The sequence below is a fragment of the Natrix helvetica genome (genome assembly GCF_964273705.1).
Source record: "Natrix helvetica genome assembly, chromosome: Z".
In the NCBI taxonomy this organism is placed as follows: domain Eukaryota; kingdom Metazoa; phylum Chordata; class Lepidosauria; order Squamata; family Natricidae; genus Natrix; species Natrix helvetica.
The window spans coordinates 38,955,188-38,976,120 of record NC_138554.1 but is presented as its reverse complement, the minus strand read 5'-3'; the positions used below and the strand labels follow the sequence as shown (position 1 = coordinate 38,976,120).

General features: G+C 41.9%; 1 protein-coding gene across 1 annotated transcript in view; it reads right to left on the bottom strand.

Annotated features, from left to right (window-relative positions):
- Positions 1–20,933, bottom strand: part of MPP3 (MAGUK p55 scaffold protein 3) — a 107,860-nt gene that overhangs the window by 68,370 nt on the left and 18,557 nt on the right. Inside the window, exons 5-7 of the mRNA XM_081932074.1 lie at positions 20,535–20,615; positions 3,789–3,926; positions 1,658–1,739 (exon numbers count right to left, since the gene is read on the bottom strand). Of these exons, the coding sequence (XP_081788200.1) occupies positions 1,658–1,739; positions 3,789–3,926; positions 20,535–20,615 (301 nt within the window). The remainder of the gene's footprint in view (positions 1–1,657; positions 1,740–3,788; positions 3,927–20,534; positions 20,616–20,933) is intronic.

Below are 20,933 nucleotides of genomic sequence, written 5' to 3'. Positions count from 1 at the left end.
TTTAAAAATATAGTTTGTCAGCAAGAAACTCTGCATTCTCTAAAAACAACTTAAAATAACAATCCTATCCTGCTTTAGAAGGAAGCTAGGATACAGACACATAATCTTATATAATAGGTTTCTTGTTCCTAATTAAGGTAAAGGTAAAGGTTTTCCACACATATGTGCTAGTCGTTCTCGACTCTAGGAGGCGGTGCTCATCTCCGTTTCAAGGCCGAAGAGCAGCGCTGTCTGAAGACATCTCCGTGGTCATGTGGCCAGCATGACTAACCACCAAAGGTTCACGGAATGCTGTTACCTTCCCACCAAAAGCTGTTCCTATTTTTTCTACTTGCCTTTTTACATGCTTTCGAACTGCTAGGTTGGCAGAAGCTGGGACAAGTAACAGGAGCTCACTCCATTACACGGCACTAGGGATTCGAACCACCAAGCTGCCGACCTTTCTGATTGACAAGCTCAGTGTCTTAGCCACTGAGCCACCACATCCCTAATTACTAATCCCTAACTACTGAGTCGGCTTCTCCACTGCCTAATATGAAAAAAAAATATGTCTTGGTTTTCTATCCCTATAATCTGGCCTTCCGGGCTAAGGTTGATGGGAGGCAGAGTCAAAGAACATTGGAGGAACCACAGCTTCTACAACTTTGATGTAATTATGAAAGATGAATCATTTCTCACTACCTCATTTTCTTCTTCTTTTATCTAATACAGATTTAGTTAAAATATTAATATGTCTTTTATAGTTCAGAGGAAGTTTGAATCCCCCTTCATCAAAAATTGAAATTGCTTTACTGTACTTACTCACCCCGTGGCTAAATTTTCAAACAATTTAATCAATAATACTCATCGTCTCTCTCCGCTTTCACTACAGCTTTGTTTTATAAAGCATGGAAGGTAGTGCTCAGGTAACACTTCAAGAAATATCATTTTGAACAATCTTTGGGAAATCCGCACAAAATTCTGGATACTCCTGTGGCAATAATCCATAAGGAAGGAATCACAGGCTCTTTCAGAATTAGGTTCTTTATAACCTACAACAGGGGTCAGCAATCCATGGCTCTGGAGCCACATGTGGCTCTTTAATCCCTCTGCTGTGGCTCCCTGTCGCCAGTCAGCTCCACAATTGATAGGGCTTTTGGTTAGGACAGGTAGAGGAAAAAGGACGCCGTGCTAGGAGAAAACTCTATGTGGGGGAACCGGACTTCCGATCAGCAGAGGAAAAAGGATGCTGCGCTAGGAGGAGACTCTATGGTGGGGGAACTAGACTTCTGGTCGCCTCCAGAATTGAATGGGGGGCTTCCAGTTAGGACCTTTGTGAATTTTTGAGTGTTTAAAATTGCCAACTCCTGATCTACAACTTCACTTTGAATTCTGCAAGCTACCAAAACTACACCCTTTCCATGCTTGGAGCCACGTATATCTGTTAGAAGTTAATTTGGCAAGCTTGTGTTGGCAAATCAATCTGTATATAATTCAGGAACAGGAAAACATAAATAAAGGTGTTATTCTTCTATGACCTGCCTGACTTTGCAGAAGAGAATCAAAACCTCATGTGTTTTTCAGGAAAAAATAAAAATCCTAAGCTGGCTCAAGAGAAAGCTTGTCCTCTCTCATATGAAATTTTAAAAAAGGAATTTTGCAACTTAGGGAAACATACCACTGCGATCAGCTGCCCCTCCCCTCATGATGCGGGCAACAATCACAGCCCCTGTCTGCTCATCCCGCCTGATTGTTGCACCCTAAAGGAGAGACAAAAGATTCATCAGTGCACAGCTCTAGCCTGGCACATCAGAATAGGCTTGATCAAATTAAGCCTAAAAGAAAAACCTCTGTGTATACAGTATATAGTGGTCAAATACAAGTTGGAGGGGAACCTAGAGCAAGATATGAAAACAAATGCCTCCTCTCACTTTTTGATCCCACTCAACAATTAATATTCATTATGACATTGCCTCTGGAAATTCTATGTAGCTGTCACGGTTAATAGCTATGGCTAGTTCTATTCTCTGTGAATTTAAACGGGCCCACTTTAATACAACCTAAACCAAGATTAATGGAAGTGAATTCTATTAATTATAAGATGCATGAAGAAATGTTTTCTTTGATCTGTCCTGCTACATCTGCTACAATTCCAGCTGATCCCCGAATACCTCCTCTTATTAATAACAGCATTGTTTATTAATAGGAATATTGCATTTTTTTCAGGATAAAAGTCCTCACAAGGTTAATTATATCTTTTTTTAAGAATAATCATACTATAACAATATTCAATACGCCGTTGATTGAAGTAGAATAAATATAATATCATCAGCAGATTGAAGCATTACACTTTTAAGATGAACCAGTGCAAGCTGCAATATGTAGTTCTAGAAACCTATGAAAGGAGGGCTGTAAATCATTCCCAAATCAAGACATTCCTGGAGATCCTGATATTTCCTGATGACTCTGCTAGAGACAGAATGAAATTCATTCAGTTCATATTTTTATGCTACATATAGACTTACTTAATGAAAGCATTGTTTGTTGATGGTTTGAAGTTACAACAGTGCTAGAAAACTAATTTTACAACTAGTCCTGACATTTATGATCACAGCAGCCTCCTCACAGTCACATGATTGAAATTTGGGCACTTCATAACTGGCAAATATGTATGACCAGTATAGCATCCCTTGTTCACATAATTGCCATTTGCATACTTCATAACCTAATCCTGAAAAGCAGAGTCAATGGAGAAGCTGGCAGTAAAATCATGGTCACATCATGTCTCATTTAATGACCAGGTTGCTTAGCAACAGAGTTACCAGTCCCATCTGTGGTTGCTAGACAAGGACTATCTGTATGATCAATTCCTATGTTATCCCGTTCTTAAACATAAATGCAATTCATGCAATACTTACAGGGAACTTACTTTTATAGATTCTGAAACTGAGTTCACATCTCAACAATGAGATATATATAATTATGGGAACACCCCATACAATTTAAAATAAATCAAGAACGTGGCTGGCAAAATATGTATATGAAACACAGAAATTAATGTATATTAATGGAAAAAATGTTCAAGAAAATGTGAATATATTCTTAAATTTAAAATATGGGAAACATGTAGAAATGAGTTGGAATTAATTTAACATAGAAGACTAAGAAACTGATAGATTTCCTCTTTATTGACATATGAATGTTGGAGCAAAACTCAAGAAGTACGCTAAGCTGAAAACTCAGACAGACAGCTGATCAGATAAGTTCCAAATATTTAAGGACTTTAAAGTCTAATACATCTTTACTTACATCTATATATTAAAATAAAACCAAAACAACTGGTGCTGAATAAGGGACTAACACGAATTGGGTTCCCACAATGCCTTGCCATTAGCTATGTTGGCTTGGCTTAGCCATAGTGAGAATGAGAATCTACCAGTTTTGGATTCCAAAACACTAGAATGAAATCACTAATGAACCTGATTGGCAGCCAGTTTAAAGCACAAGAGTCAAAATACTTCTTCACAGAATAACCATGTTTACACAACATACTAAATCAGATGGTGTTTGGCTTACTATGTCATCCAAATATGAAAATATGGACATTTTATGGGTAGGAGAGAAGCTGTTAATCATGCTGGAAGTACTCAACACTGCCAAGGAGATTCATCCCTACAAAAAAACATCTTTGCTTCTCCATTCCTTTTCTCTTTTCATCATCTGGAATTATTTGCACATCTAAAAAATGCCCCATACTTCATGCATACTATAGTTATTTTAATCTCAATGGAATCACTAATGATACGTACCAAAGGTTCTTTATTCTTTACTAGACGAACTATTTTTACTGATTCTTCATCAAAATCATCGTCAATATTATCCAACAATGGAGGAAGAACAGGGTCAAAATTCTTCTGAGCAACAGTATCATGTACAACGAGCATCGCCTTGGGACAAAGGGAGACAGGAAACAGAGAACAATAAAATAAAAGGGCAAGTGAAAACAGAAAGAGATCAGTTTTCTTCAATGCCCTTGTGACTGTGGAGATATAGAAACAACACTGCTTCTCCAGCGTCTGTATTCAGAAACATTTATGCTGGCTTCATTTCACCACCACAGTATAAACATCCAGGATGCACAGGAAAATTTTATAATTCTCTACTGCTTGCAGATACTAATCTATTACAAACATATGTTACCAGGTTCTGTGCAGCAGCATTTAAAATCCATCAGATGTCCTGTGTCTTAAACTAGTTTTAATGTTTTCTTGTATTTATCTAATGTCTCTACCCCTGCATATAGATTTTTTAGACTTTTAAAATATTTTCTAGTCTTTTTAAAATGTATTTTCTATGTTTCTTAATTTTGTGAAATTTTTGTTTTAATATTTTAGGTGTTTAAAAAGTATTGCTTGTATTCCACCTTCATTGTGTTGGTCTATAACCATAATAAAGATTTGATTGATTTGATTATATCTCCAACTTTTCTGTTTGTCATCTGCATTCATGCAGCGCAGTGAACAGGTTTTCACAATAAAACTGGGACTGTTCAATTAAACCCAATTTGGCAACATAATCCATTTTTTATAAATATGTATCTTCAAAGTATTTCAAGTAAATTTGTCAGCCCATCATCCAAGGCACCATTTTTAAGTTCTTATTTGCAAAACCTAACTGTTACATAATGTATAATTAGGAAGGAAACTTCCATAGGCTTTGATAATTATCTTGCCCAAACACAAAACTTGGGAGGTAGGGAAACATTTCCAGACAATGGTCTGCTTCACTTGGAACATTCCTAATGTTTTCCCAGAAATTCTTCCATCTTTGTTTCCATTTGTTAAAAATCAGATGATGGAATATTTATTTGATGCCTTTAGACTGTCAGGATAATATTTTTTACCTGCTATCCACCTGATTCACTTGATTTTCCAAACATATTTAATTAAACATTAAATTAAATGTTATTAGCAGATAACATTTGTTGCAAATACCATAAATCAAGCCCCATAAGTTTATTTCAAATCCAAACCTGAGAAATCTCACTGCCTACCATCAAGTAAGTCTGCAGTCAAAATCAATGATTTAAACAAGTGTATTTAATGCTTCTTAGAAATAATGTAATCCAGACCTCAGATCTTCATGATATTGGTGCCAGACTGTTATTCCACTAAAACACAATGTTTTTTGTTTAATGATTTGATGGTTTGTACACTGTTTTTGGATTCAGGAATTTGTTTAATAAAGATGTTTATTCCTTTTTCTAAGCCATTCTCTTGCCTTATCATCTTGTCCAATAAAATTTGTTCAACATCTGTCATTTATTAGCAGATAACATTACTGACATTGTTGATACTGTGCCTATTAATGTCTGACTCAGTTTTTCAAAAGTATTTTGAAAACTTAATACCTTCAGCATTTTCATTTTTATAAAGTTTTACATTTTATAGGCTTGAATTTTTCCTCTAAACTAATCTTTAGACTCTTCTAGTGTCCAATTTTTGTTTTACTACCCTTGCCAAAAATGTTATGCTTTTCAAAAACCAAAACAGATCTATTCCCCACAAGAAGCTGATTATTCTTTATACTTAATTCCAAAGTCTTATTGCAGTTTCAGTATTCCAAAATTACTTAAGATTGTTATTCCATTTATAACTTTCTAAGATCAAAATCTTATTTGGCTGTTCATTTCAGGGTTTTTAAAAAACATTCTTAGTCTTATGATTAATATTCCTTTTGTTCAGAATTGAAGATAAGTTAACCCGATTTTTCAATTTTTCCAAATTTGTTGTTCTAAAAGTTTCTAAAAGCTTTACAATGATTAATAGACAATTTCTGAAAATGATTAGAAAGTGAGGTTTGCAAACTTAATATCCTTTAAAAAGTTATTCCCCAGTTGCAACCAATATTGTTGATCCTGTCCCCTCCTAATGCTCAAACACAGAGAAAATGGAAAACTCCTCCTTTGGTCTTCTTGAGAGAAGCAGCTGTCTGGATCACACATGGACATGACCCATCCTCTTCTTTTCCAGAGATGATCCAAGGAACAGGTCTTCTCTCCAGTCCCATGGTTTCTGACACAGTTGTTGGCTTTGCTTTCACAGAACCATCTTCAGTTTGACATACTTCCTCCCAGGAAATGCAAATGTCAACTAGTATCAACTTACAATTTGCACTAAATTTGCACTAAATCAAGTATTTCATTATTCAAACTTGTACTAATTGCAACCTGCCTGTACAGTGTTAATGCTGCATTGTGCTTATGTCAAAATTTGTTTTCACTGGAGAATCGTAACTCACTCTGCTTTGTAGCACCTCGTATCTGATCCTAGCAATTTGTTAGCATGATTAGGAAACCCCATGGGCTTGAGAGTCAGCTAGTTCGTAGGCCCTAGTGGGCTGTGATTTTCAGTTATTGTCAATTGGGTTTTTAACCTCAGCTCTCCTTACAGTTTTTCTTATGCTGCTTTGATGGCACTTTGTTATTTGTTGTTAGCTTTCTGGTATTGAGTGAGGTGAGCAGCCATGCACATAAAATTAAATCAATTATTAACTCAAATATCAAATTGTTGATATGTGTCATCAATAGAATCTTAGTTAACAACTAATTTACCACCCTTGCCAAAAATGGCAATCACTGATTGGCTACAAAGCTATCTAACTCACACATAACTATACATGTCAGTGCTTGTAGCTTCCCATTCTGAAAAATAGTGGTGTTTTTCAAATTTGATATCTTTAAATGTGTGGACTTCAACTCTCATAATTCCCCAGTCAGCAAAGAATTTTCAGAGTTGAAATCCACCCAGTGTAAAATTGTGAAGTTGAAAAACACTAATCTAAAGTCATTTAACAATAAGCAAAATAAACTAGAATAATCTTCACTGCGCTTTAGATTTAGAAGTTAAGAGATGGCAAGACTTGTCTTTTGAATTCGCCTGCCCTGGTTAAAAAAGTAAGCCATACTTTGAGCACAGTATTCAATCCCAGTATTAATTCACTGCCTGCAACAGTTGTTTGGATGACACAATCAATTATAAACTGGTAAGTTTGATCACTCAGATACCACAACCAACTAATTGGGGCACAATGGCTTGCAAATAAGTTTCAAATTAAGGTATCTAATTGTAGTTGGTCATTTAAATTGGTTGCTGGGCGAGCTCATATTCAAAAATAGCAAAACATTATAGTTTATTTAACTTAAAAAAATGATAGCTTTGCTTTATATCAAACCCAACAACAATCTGCTCTTGCTGAAAATACTATCTTACAAGTATCCTAGGGTTATCACACAAACATGCACAAACCAGTCCATTTTGAGAATATCCTTATTTACCATAACGGTATAACATACCCACATGTGAATTAAGTGTTTTCATCTGGCTGGCTGCTATGAGAATAGAATGCTAGATCAGATGGATAATAAAAAGCATATTCTTATTTTTGCCTTCAGGAAGTAACACTAAAACCTAAACTCTTTCTAATCGAGTCTTTCTAATCCCCCACAATCTTTAGCAAAAGAAGGCAATACAGATATCTGGGATCACATTAAAATCATTTCTCTACAGGATATTTGAAGGGATAACTTTCTGATTTGCATGATGCATATGTGTGTGCGAAAAAAAAAAACATAGACTGTCTTTGAATTCAAATACTCTTCTTCATTCCTCTTAAATTGTTTTTTCCTCTTGTTCTTCTTGCATGTTTTATAAGATCCGAGATAAATCTAAAAAGAACACAATCCTTCTGCTTGCAGAGCAGTATTAAATATTTCATACAATGGATCCAAGCTGGCAGTCAGCCACAGAGCTACAATGGAGCCCATTTTTCCACATTTCAAGAAAATACAGCAATCTCAGAACAAATAAATATACAGTGATGACTGGAAGAAAGAGATAGGCTAGGCAGCAGCCATGCAGGTGTACACCATTAAAAAAAAAGTACAAGAATGAACGCTAAAATTGAATAAGCTAGTGAACGTCTGTCAAGAAATATAAAAACTCCAATATCAATAGTATTTTAGGTTATATTAATAGGAGTCTCACAGACCAAACAAGCTGCAGCATCACAAAATTTTGCATGCACTTCTGTTTAGTCAAGGTTTCAAAGTTGTTCCAAAAATATTACAATCTAAAAGTTGACAATACTGGTGGAAAAAAAAGACAAAGGAAGAAAAGGAAAACTGAATACAAGGTTGTATACTTCAAGGAAAAATAGATTTTCAGAATTATAGACAGAGAAATCCTTTCCCCACCTATTTCCTAATTATTTTAAATTTGAGATATTAGGGACTTTATGTGTGAATGTCTACGTGCCAAACAAGCATGGAAATCCTACTCATCCTTGTTGCCAAAGAGTAATTTTTTAAAAAAAAAAAAGGTAATAACTTGTTTTTAAAAGGCCATAGTGTTTATTTTTATCCATTCCACCTTCTGCTTAGCAGAATGTATAGTAGTTTGCTGGCCATTTCTGAATAGAAAAACCCACTTCCACTGGATATAATAGAAAGAAACAATTGGAGAGACGGAAGGGTTTACCCATTTGTTCTCTGTTTGTCCAAAGTAGCCCTCAAACAGTTCCAAACATTTCTGTTCTTTTCTTTCTTCCCTGGGATTTCAGCAGCTAGGTTGGCACATCACACTAACCTTAAATCCAGGGTAACAAAAATATAATTGCTGTATTTACTTAAGATACAATGCCTAAACAAATAAGCATGTTAATGTGATGGCTTAGTTTACACAACACACTAAGATAATGGGTGGTTTTCTGCAAGATGCTAACCAAATCCACCCAACCCCATTTTTAATGTATTGTGGAAATCCAGTTACTGTGTACTTGCTGGCAAACTCAAAACACATTCTGCACTCTGTCTCAATAGAGGACAGTTTTCTAGCATTCAGTGCCAACCTTTGCTTTTTGTCCTGTTGGGGCCGTAGGGGCATAGTTTGTGATCTGATGATATCATAGAAAAAGGTAGGGCCAAATGCTCCACATGTTTTGGGGAATACTGAAGAGTCATTAATTAATATTTAATAGTATCGTGGTCACATGAAGTATTAGTTCCATCTTATACTGCTTCAGTAAGACCACACCTGGAATACTGCATCCACGTTTGGTCACTATGATACAAAAAAAAATATTGAAACTCTAGAAAGGATGCAGAGAAGAGCAACAAGGACGATTGGGGAGGGGCTGGAAGCTAAAACATACAATGAACAGTTGCAGGAAATGGGTATGTCTAACCTAACAAAGAGAAGGACTAGGGGTGACATGATAGCAGTCTTCCAATATCGGAGGGGATGACACAGAGAAGAGAGTCAACCTATTCTCCAAAGCACCTGAAGGTAGGACAAGAAGTAATCAATGGAAACGTATCTACAAGTGATCCAATCTAGAATTAAGAAAAATATGCTGTCAGTGAAAACAATTAACCAGTGGAACAGCTTCCCTTCAGAAGTTGTGGGTGCTCCATCTCTGGAGATTTTCAAGAAGAGACTGGATAGCCATTTGTCTAGAATGGCATAGGGCAGCAATGGTAAATCTTTTTTGGCTTGCGTGCCAAAAGTGGGAGGAGCGCAGGGAGGTCATGCACAGGGGTGCATGACCAGCGCTCCCCCCCCCCCCATTTTTTGCATGCTTTTTTCACCCTCCCCAGGCTCCAGAGGCTTTATAGGAGCCTGGGGAGGGCGAAAACAGCCTCCCTCACCCCCACCCCCGGAGGCCCTTCAGAAACTTCCCTGAAGCCTCCAGAGGGCAAAAACAACGCTATGAGCAAACCGGATTGCTCGTAGGGGCGATTTTAGCCCTCCAGAGCATTCAGGAGACTTCAGGAGACTTCCCTGAAGGCTCCGGAGGACAAAAAACGACCCTATGAGCAAACTGGAAATGCTTCCGGTTTGCTTGTAGGGTCATTATTTGCCCTCTAGAACCTTCAGGGAAGCCTGGGGAGGGTGAAAAATGGGCTCAAAAAAAGGCTGAAGTCAGCTGGCCATTGCGCACATGCGTGCTAGCCAGCTGACAGGGCAACGCCTCAGGTGCCCTGACAAATGGCTATACGTGTCACCTGTGGCACACATGCCATAGGTTCGCCATTCCGGGCATAGGGTCTCCTGCTTGGGCAGGGGTTTGGACTGTTCCTCAAAGGGAAACTTCTGCAGCTTTCCAATGTGTGGCTGAAGCAGGAACAAAGTGATCCAGGCGAGCAGTGTTTTCATAGGAAGCTGGAAGAAAACTTTCCATGCCAGACATTCAATGTTGAATAGAGAATTTTGTGGACAATTGGCAACCTACTGGTCTCTACAGTCTTCGCCTTATGACCACTCATTTAATGATTATTCAAAGCCACAACAGTGCTGGAAAAAGTGACTTACAATAAGCCCTCATACTTAACAACAGTCGGAGCGTCACCATCGTCACATGATCAAAATTCAGGCACTTGTTAACAGGCACTTGTTTATGATGGTCCCAGGGTCACATGATCACCATTTGAGACTTCCCAGACAGCTTCACACAAGGAAAATCAATGGGAAAAATCATGGTGATTTAGTTAAAAAGGGGGGGAAAAAGATGATAAAATTGGTGCAACTCCCTTAATGACAAAGGTCCTGTTAGATATTAACATATATCGGGATAAGTCTTCCCTCTGGTCCGCTCCTACAGCGGGAAACAGGTATTCCTCTGATTGGTCGAGGGGCGTGCCCACTCCCTATAAAAGGGGAACCCTCCGACCTCAGAGTAAGCTGGATCACTATTACTACTAATAAAGAGCTGTTAAGTCACTTCGTGTCCGCAGTCTGTCTCTCGTTGCCCAGATCTAACATTGGCGACGAAGGTGGGGATTGAGAGACAGATAGGACGAAGAACGCTACCTCCAGAATCTCCGGATTTGATCCAGCCCAGGAATTCGGCAGAAATTCCGACAGCCATCTCAGATCACCGCAGCGCGGCAAATTCAAACAGAGAAGATGGCGATGCATGCTCCCCCCGCTCCTTTCGACCCAGAAAACGACGAATGGGAAGCCTTCATGATTCGTTTCGAGTGTTTCCTCGAAGCGAACGAATACACGGGGATCACCGATGCGAGGAAGAAAAACATCTTCCTCGGCTACTGCGGAAAAGAAGTCTTCAATACGGCCAGAGACCTCACCGCGCCTACTCCAATACAAGCAGTATCGTGGACAACGTTGCAACAGACTCTGCAAACCCATTACGCGCCAAAACCTTCCCGCCATGTCTGCCGCAAGGAATTCAACATGAGGACTCAGAAGGCGGGAGAATCCGTTAATCAATATGTTGCAGCCCTACGAAAAGCAGCAGCTCACTGCGAATACAGGGATCTGGAAGAACACATCTTAGAGCGGCTCATCTGTGGGATAAGAGACATTTCGTTGCAAAAGAAGCTGTTGGCAAACCCGAGTTTAACCCTACAGACAGCGTTAAACGAAGCAAGAGCGTCAGAATCAGCGGAGAAGTCATCGGTGACCATACAACGTGGGGCCAGCGTAAACCAGCCAGCACCGAGGCAAACCAGAGTTCACTACGAGGACACAAGCCCCGATTACGAGAATCCCGAATTCGAGGACAGTCACCTAATGCAGAGCAGTCACGTGAGGCCTGGGGGGAGACCCGGATCCCGTTTGCCGCCCTGCGCAAGCTGCGGAGGGAATCACCCCAGGTCTACTTGTAGGTTCAGGAACGTTGTTTGTTCGCATTGCAACAAACTTGGGCACATCGCACGAGTGTGCCGGAGCGGAGTCCCTGCCTCACGGCAGCCACCCATGTACCGCCAACAGAAGCCCAACCCAGGGGCTTGGCGAAATCAAAAAGGGCGCCCAGAGAGAAATCCACAAGTGTTTACCCAGAGAGAAAATTTCCAAAGAGCTGAACGAGCGTATTCCCAGAGAGACTACTCACAAGGAAGTGAGCGAGCGTATCCCCAGAGAGAATACACACAGAGAGCTGAAAGAGCGTTCTATCAAGACGCTCAACAAGAGTATTTTCAGGATGTTGACGATGAGATAGAGTTGACCCAGAGAGAGGAGTTGCGAACGTATCTCACCACGATACATCAGGTCCGCCCTAAGCGGCCCAAAAGGCTGAAAGTCACAGTCCTCTTGGAGGGCTCACCCTGCGAGCTAGAAGTTGACACAGGATCAACCCTGACGATCATTTCATGGGCATCCATGAAACAGGCTATCCCTAGCCTCAGAAAGAGCCAACTGCGTGCTCCAGACGTCCTGCTACGAGACTACCAGGGGAACCAAGTCCCCATCGTGGGCCAAGGCACATTCCGCATCCGTTTCAAGGACATCGAAGCCCAGCTGCCCGTGACCATCGCCAGCGCGCCATTGCAGAACCTTCTGGGGCTTGATTGGTTTGAAGCCCTGGGATTAGAAGTCACCGGAATCAACGCCGTGAGAAACAGCAGCGCTGAAAAGATTTTTAAGGAGTTCGAGGATGTGTTCAGCCCCGGTCTTGGTAAGTATGTGGGCAAACCAATATCATTTAATTTAGACCCAAATGTGGCGCCAATCCGACTTAAACCGAGACGAGTGCCTTTTGCACTCCGCCCAAAAATAGATAAGGAGATAGATAAGTTAGTGGAACAAGGGATCCTTGAGCCGGTAGATCACGCGCGCTGGGAAACACCTATCGTGACCCCAGTCAAACCAGACGGATCAGTCCGCGTCTGCGTGGACTATAAGTGCACAATTAATGTCGCGCTACAACAGAGCGCATATCCTGTGCCTGTAGTACAGCACTTATTGCACTCGTTGGGGCCAGGAAAGATATTTGCAAAGTTAGACATGGCGCAAGCTTACCAGCAACTGCCAGTGGATAGCGCCACAGCGGAGGCCCAAACCATAGTGACGCATAGAGGAGCATTCAAATGCAACCGGCTACAATTTGGCGTAAGCATTGCCCCAGGATTGTTCCAGAGCGTCATGGAACGGCTTTTGCAAGGGATACCAGGAGTCGTCCCCTATTTTGACGACATCTTGGTGTCCGCTGCAAATGAGGAGCAATTAAACAAAAGAGTCAGATCTGTTTTGGCCAGAATCAGAGAAAAGGGTCTCCGCCTTAAAAAAGAAAAATGCCAAATTAACGTGCCTAGTGTAGAATTCCTGGGTTATAGAATCGATGGTCAGGGAATACACCCCACTTCAAAGAAAATTAAGGCGATCCAGGACGCCCCCACACCACGGAATCAGACCGAGTTGCAGGCCTTCCTCGGATTACTTAACTTCTACAGCGTTTTTCTGAGACAGAAGGCAACCGTTGCTGAGCCTCTACACCGTCTACTCCAGAGGAACTCACCATGGAAATGGGGACGAGCCGAAGCTGCAGCTTTCGCCGGGGTAAAGCGCCTGCTCACCGCTGACTCACTACTTGTTCAATACAGTCAGACTCTACCGCTAGTATTGACCTGCGACGCATCGCCTTTTGGAGTTGGAGCAGTCCTCAGCCACAGGATGCCCGACGGAAAAGAAGCACCCATTGCTTTCTACTCCAGAACTCTTTCATCGGCCGAAAGGAACTACAGCCAAATGGACAGAGAAGCGCTGGCTGCCGTAGCGGGTGTAAAACGTTTCCATGAATACCTCTACGGCCGCGATTTTGAACTGATCACAGATCACAAACCGCTGTTGGGACTTTTGGCGGGAAACCGCCCCACTCCGGTCTCCCTTTCTCCACGCATGACCAGGTGGACTGTTTTCCTGGCTGCGTACTCCTACAAGTTAATTCATCGACCGGGCTCCACTCTAGGACACGCAGACGCGCTCAGCCGTTGCCCATTACCAGACATTTTGCCAGACCCCACTCCAGAAGTACCGGTATTGCTCATTGACTGTTTGGATTCGGGACCGGTTTCTTCCTACGATGTTGCAAGGTTCTCCTCTAAAGACAGTTTAATAAAGCAAGTGCAAACTTGGGTATGGAGGGGGTGGCCGAAGGGAAATGTGGACCCGGAATTCAAAATGTTTTGGTCGAAACGGGACGAACTCTCAGTATTACAGGGATGTTTGTTGTGGGGGGATCGAGTTGTTATTCCTTATGCTCTACGAAAAAATGTATTAGATGCTTTGCATATGGGTCACCCGGGGATCGTGAGAATGAAAGCGTTAGCGAGAAGTTACGTGTGGTGGCCAAACATGGACAAAGAAATAGAGGAGTGGGTGGCCACTTGCGACCCATGTCAGGAGTCGAGACCAGCACCCCCGGAAGCGGCCGCCACAGAATGGGAGAAACCCAAGGCACCCTGGTCACGTATACACATTGATTTTGCAGGGCCATTCCAGGGTCAAACATTCCTCATAGTTGTAGATGCTTATTCTAAATGGCTAGATGTAGTCTTAATGACGTCAACCACGGCAGAGGCAGTCATAAAGGTTCTTCGGCGGCTCTTCGCCACCCATGGCCTACCAGATCTTTTAGTATCCGATAACGGGCCCCAATTCACGGCCATGCAGTTTGAAACATTTTTAGCGGGTTTGGGAATCAGGCATGCCCTCATCGCGCCATTCCATCCAGCATCCAACGGGCAGGCAGAGAGAATGGTGCGATTCGCGAAAGAGGCCCTCGCTAGGATGGGTCCAGGTGATTGGCAAACACGCATTGACCATTACCTCCTCATTCAACACATTACCCCGAGCGCAACAACGGGTAGGAGCCCCGCTGAACTACTCATGGGTCGCCGCCTACGGTCTCACCTGGACCGGCTCCACCCGAATTACTCTGCCACGGCTCCCCCAGACTCTACAAGTAAGGTCCGGTCTTTCAGAGTAGGGGACTCAGTATATGCTCACAACTACACAGGGGGGACATTGTGGATGCCAGCAAGGGTCATTGGCATCACGGGTCCTCGATCGTATTTGCTGGAGCTAGAAGATGGGCGAAATTGGAAAAGGCACATCGATCAACTTCGAGGTCGCCTTACACACTCCAACATCAGGGATGAAGGCGAAAGTTTCCTGTCTACAGAGAGCCAACCGCAGGAAAACTCCATCGCAGGGAACAACGACACCGGCGAGCTAAGCGTAGAACAGGACAACACGCACGCAGCTGAAGAACCCCCAGTCAACGCAGCCGAACTAGCTCCTGAATGCCCAAGCAACGAAAGCGAAAGACCTCCAGAACGGAAAAAAGGAAATGCACCCGATCCTGCAACTACTTCAACCCAACCTGAACTACGACGTTCCGCCCGAGCAAGACAAACACCCACCTACCTAAAGGACTATGTCACCTACCGTAACGTCCCATCTAGGAGGGGAGGGGTGTTAGATATTAACATATATCGGGATAAGTCTTCCCTCTGGTCCGCTCCTACAGCGGGAAACAGGTATTCCTCTGATTGGTCGAGGGGCGTGCCCACTCCCTATAAAAGGGGAACCCTCCGACCTCAGAGTAAGCTGGATCACTATTACTACTAATAAAGAGCTGTTAAGTCACTTCGTGTCCGCAGTCTGTCTCTCGTTGCCCAGATCTAACAGGTCCCATCCCAATTGTGATCATAAGTTGAGGACTACTGTAATTGGCCTGGAGCAGGACTATCCCTTCGCCCAGCTGCAGGTTCTCCTCTTCTTTGGTCATTTCTGTTCTGGCTGCCAGAGAGAACTGAACCTCATCATACCCGCCTGTTCTTTTCCTTTTCTTAGTTTTGCCCGGAGGAATACTGATCTCATGAAAGATCAACAGTGCATACATAAGGAATTGATATTCCCATCAGTATACAAATCAAAGGGCTCTGTAGGAGTCCCACGGGAGATCAAAGGCAGAGGGGAAGAAAAGCCTAGGAGGAGAAGGGAGGCTGTCTGCCACGGTTGGCTAAGTCTGCATAGAACGTAGTCAGCACACCTGAATGCGTTCACCCGTGTTACATCCCCTGTGTTGTCAAAGGGTTCCATCCCCGTGAGTATCACTTGCTGACAGTAGACGTTTGGAAAGAAAACGATTGGGAAAGAGAGGACTGTGATCTTTGAAAGGCAGAGGCACTGCACCAAATAAACTAACTGCTGGAAGCCAGTCTGTTCGGTGTAGAATAGCTGCTGCAAAATAAGGAATGATGGGGAAGGGAAGGAGAAGGTGAATATTCTCAGCACCTCGTCCCAGCCAAAAGCATTGGAGAGCCTTTGCTCACAGAACTGAGAAACATGCAAGGAAAAGGGCAGTGGGAGGACTCCCAGTGCTTGCAACGAGAGATGACATTGTTTTCTGTGTTTTTACAGCTCAAAACTTTGGATCTCCTTGTCCAAAGCACTGCTTTTCTCCAGCCCATAGATTCATTCACCGCATAGAAAATAACATCTTTGCAGTAGCTCTTCCGGCCTCAGGGCACAGGTACAGTAAACAGACTGCCATTTTCAGGCAGTGGTTTTTGGAAGTGATATGTTGTCCTTCTGTCTCAGGGATGGGAGGGAAAGCACCTTCATGAGGGTTAAACTAGAACCAGGCTTAGATATCTAAGCAAAGTTCATTCATTATAAATGCAATAATCCTCATTCAGGATGAAGATCTTCTCCTACAAAATCTAAGTACCTTCCCCTCTCTATTCAGTATGCATGTTCCAAGGTTTTAAACCCACTTTTATTTTTAGCAGATTGGTTATCAAGGCTTCTCAAATTTTTCTATTGTCATGATCTGAAATAGTTCTCTGTTCCCTGACTGGTTGGTTTAAATATCTCTCTTCTCTAAAAAGCACTAAAAGCCAAAGACAAGGGTCAAAGGAGCTGGTCCTTCCCCCCGCACCACCCCCACCCACCCCCAGGATGCCGTGGCCTGCCTGTGGCTCATGAACCCCAGGATACCCATTTTTACAGTTTATGGGTCTTATGTAAACATATACTTTTTATATTTTAGATAAATACAGCTGCATAATTAATATGTCTGCCACCCACTCCCATCCCCAGCCAAGTGGAGAAGAGCTCTTCATTGGGTGTATTAAATGTAATCCCTCTTAATTTTCAATTCTTTTGTGCACAGGCTTTCTTTTAAACTAGTAGATTCTGAATTTATAATAGACCTCTGCAATTCGAGTGCCTTTGTCTTCCATTTCTTAGTCAGTAAAAGTTATTAAAACACTCTCATTAAAATCCTGTTTATTATCTGAATATTCAAATCTAATAGGAAGGAAAGGAAAATGTTCCCTTCCGGAATCAGAGAATGAAGTTCTGATATGATAACAAGAGGGAATAACTATTTCTGTTACAGAGAGATAATCTGGACCTAAGAAGCAAAGAGTTTAAATACACATCAACAAGGTTGCAGGAGGAGGTAAGTAAAATTGCAGGTTAGCAAAGGATGGGGGGGGAAAAGCTTAGCATCTTACAGTTCCTATCATCGGAGCACGTGCAAAGTGCATTTTATGCTTCAAAAAAAAAGCTTTCGTGTCCATCATCCCTCCTTTCCCTATTCATCTTCTGAAGTAGGGTAAGTTATTAAAAGCTTTATTTTACTTTTCTACCATGCAAGATATTAAAGACACGGAATAAAAACCTTAGGGAATAAACTATATTGCAGAATTCAGGATAGAATTACCCATTAACCTTAAGGAGCACTAAAAAGCATTTTTTGAGGGGGAGGGAAAACTCAGGCAGAATGGCTTCAATATGAGTAGCGAGATATTGCCTGAGCATGGAGTCATACATTCCTATGTCTTTCTCACTACTAGAAAATCTTCAGGAATGCAGATAAATGGATCTGTAGGACAGACCTCCAACATTTGGGAATTTCAAAAAGACAAGATAGCAGATGCAGTGTTGCAATTCAGTCCTGCCTATTTTGTAAGCATTGTCATGTGCCATAAAAAGGGAAGCGCTCACAGCCACCATTTAAGCCCCACACATGGATCTTGGTATCTGGGAACCCTGAGAAAGCTGCCAATGCATGACTCCCTGCTCATGGTGTGGAGTTTCCCTTAGCTGGGTGGCTGGAGAAAAGCCGACCTCCTCTCTGGAACATTCTCCTGAATGTTTGCCTGGCATAAATGCTGTCATCTTTCTGGTGTCAGGCACTGCCAACTGTATTTTTCCCCAACACAAACCTCCTATGGCCTACAGACCCAGAGTCACAAGTTGCTCTTTACTCCTCTCTTCTTATGGCTAGCCCTTCTATAGTAGCCAAAGTGAAGCAGCCATTTCAGGCAACCACAGCTAGAACCTTAGCAACTTTAACATGTATGACTTCAACATCCAAATTTCCTAGCCGGCATGTGTCTTGGTTTCCTTGGGGGGGGGATGGGCAATCTGAACTTACTGGCACATCCCTCATCCATCCCATCGCAGCATTTGCATTTTCCAAAAGTGAGTATAGCTGAACATTTCAGACCCATCTTTATTTTGGAGAGTTAGGAAGATGTTTGGGGAATGCAACGGATGCCTTACAGCTTACAGAAGCATAAAGCATCCTTAAAAATCTTGAACCCCTTAAACTTAAGCCAAATGTTCCTAAGGGGGGACGGGTTGTTAACATACAAAATGGATTAATTCTAGAAGCTCTTTGCCTGGGATTTGACTGTAAATCCAAGAGATCCTGATACTTTTTAAAATCCACCTAGACTAGACTGGGCAGAAATCTCAGAGAGAGCAGGGCAACAAATTAAGAATGAAACCATACAAATCAGTTGATTTGCTGCTGCCACAAAAAGGTGTAAATGAGGTAGTCCTCAACCTATGAGGACTGAGCCCAAATTTCTGTTGCTAAGCAAGACAATCAGTGGTGGGATTCAAAACATTTACTACCAGTTCTGTGGGCGTGGCTTGGTGGGCATGGCTTGGTGAGAGTGGCAGGGGAAGGATACCATAAAATCTCCATTCCATCCCGATCAGCTGGGACTCGGGAGGCAGAGAATAAATGGGGGCGAGGCCAGCCAGAGGTGGTATTTACCAGTTCTCTAAACTACTCAAAATTTCCACTACCGGTTCTCCAAAACTGGTCAAAACCTGCTGAATACCACCTCTGAAGACAACGGTTAAGTAGGTTTTGCCCCATTTTATGACTTCTTGCCACAGTTGTTAAGTGAATCACTGCAGTTGTTCATGGCTGTTAAATGTATCTGGCCTCCCCATTGATTTTGCTTTCCAGAGGGTCCCAATCACACAACCCCCTAGATATTACAACCATAATAAATATATGTTAGTTGCCAAGGGTCAGAATTTTGATCATGGGATCATAGGGATGCTGCAATGGTCATAAGTGTGAAAAATTGTCATAAGTCACTTTTTCAGGGTTATTGCAACCTTGAACAGTCACTAAATGAATGGTTATAAGTCTACCTGTAATCTGATATTTAAAACTCAGCTTCTTTCTCACAATCCCTACTACAAATTAATGGATTCCTGGCATGATGATCTATGAACTTTCTCGCTCCCCAAATTGAAAAAAGAAGTAGCTTTCTCTGACATAGCTCCTGCAGATCCCATATAGGGGTCGAAGGGATACCTAAAGTACACAAGATCAAGCACCTCCTCTGTAGAGCCTTCCTTTTCATTGGAAAAATGATACAAGTAAAGATGGAGGCCATTTGAGAGTAGGGTAAAGGCACCCTTTCACTCTAGAAATAATTTCCCCACTACAAAATGGGAACATATAATGGGCATAAGGAATCATCTGGAGGAACAAGAGGAAGACCTGCAACCAAGACAACAGCAAGATAAAAGAAATCGGAGTCCAGGCCAGAAGTGTAATTTGAGTAAGCATCTTAGACATGAAGCTCCCTATTTCTCATGAAGAAAAAGGGAAGTAGGGAGGGAGGAAAGGGGAAGACCATTCAGACTGTTATTAAAACTTTGTAATAAAAGTAATATTAGCTTGCATGTCTTTGGTTTCCACATTTGGTCTATTTCAGTGGTCTCCAATTTTTCTGGCTCTGTTGACCACAGACGGTGTTGGTGGTGGAGGAGAGATGTAATGATTTTGCACACTTGCCCACTGCTTGCATGGCCATAGTGTAGTATCAGGAATTGGACCAGGGTTGGGGACCTCTGATCTATTTGACAGAAGGATGGATGGATGGACGGATGGATGGACGGATGGATGGACAGATTGATGGACGAATACACCAAGAGATTTATCGATCTAGGCTGCAAAAATCTGGATAGGCAATAGTTGTCAGCAAAGAATTAAATGTTTCAGTGTCTCTTTGTTGCCTTCTTGCGGTCACTTTTGCAGCCCCAGATCTGACATTCCTAACAAAATAGACCATGAGCATAATTATCAGTCTCAACCGGTCCTCTGATGCCCATACTATGTGCCAAATATTAATTCCAATCGATTTCTTTATGGCTAAATACTGTAAGCATTTTATTCTTTATCCATTCTCACTGACTAGCAATCCCATCCACACAGCAGGCAGAGGATTAAAAAAAAATCTTCTAAAAATCCTGTGACATTGTGCAGCAGGAATCAGTTTTAGCCTGTTACATGTTAAGTGATGGCAAATGTCAAAAACCGATAAAAAGAAGATGACTAAAGCCACAGTTCCCAGTCGCAATACCCAAAGGACCTGAATGCTTGCACCAGCAGCCTTTCCTTCAGCTACAGATAAGAAAGCCTTTTACCCTGAGATGAGGAGTTGAGAGCAGCTGAAGCAGTTCCTTTTCATCATTATTCATTGGTGCGGTCTGCAATTCTTCCATTACCTTAATAAAAAGAAAAAGAAAAAAGACATAAATTCACACACAAACAAAACAGACAAGACAACAAACGCTTTTCTGATCATACATCCAGCGATTTGTTTGCTAATTTTAGGATCACACTCTAGAAAAGGACATACGTCCAGAGAAGAAGCCCTAAAATGTATCAGAGTTACAGAAAAACAGCTGGAAAGGGCCTGGGAGATCTTCTAGTCCAACCCTTGTATCATCCTACAAACGTACATAAAATTAAAAAGGAGCAGAGAAACACAATGGAGCTGATTTGTACCAAATATTGGAAGCAGGCCTACTGCAATAAAGCAA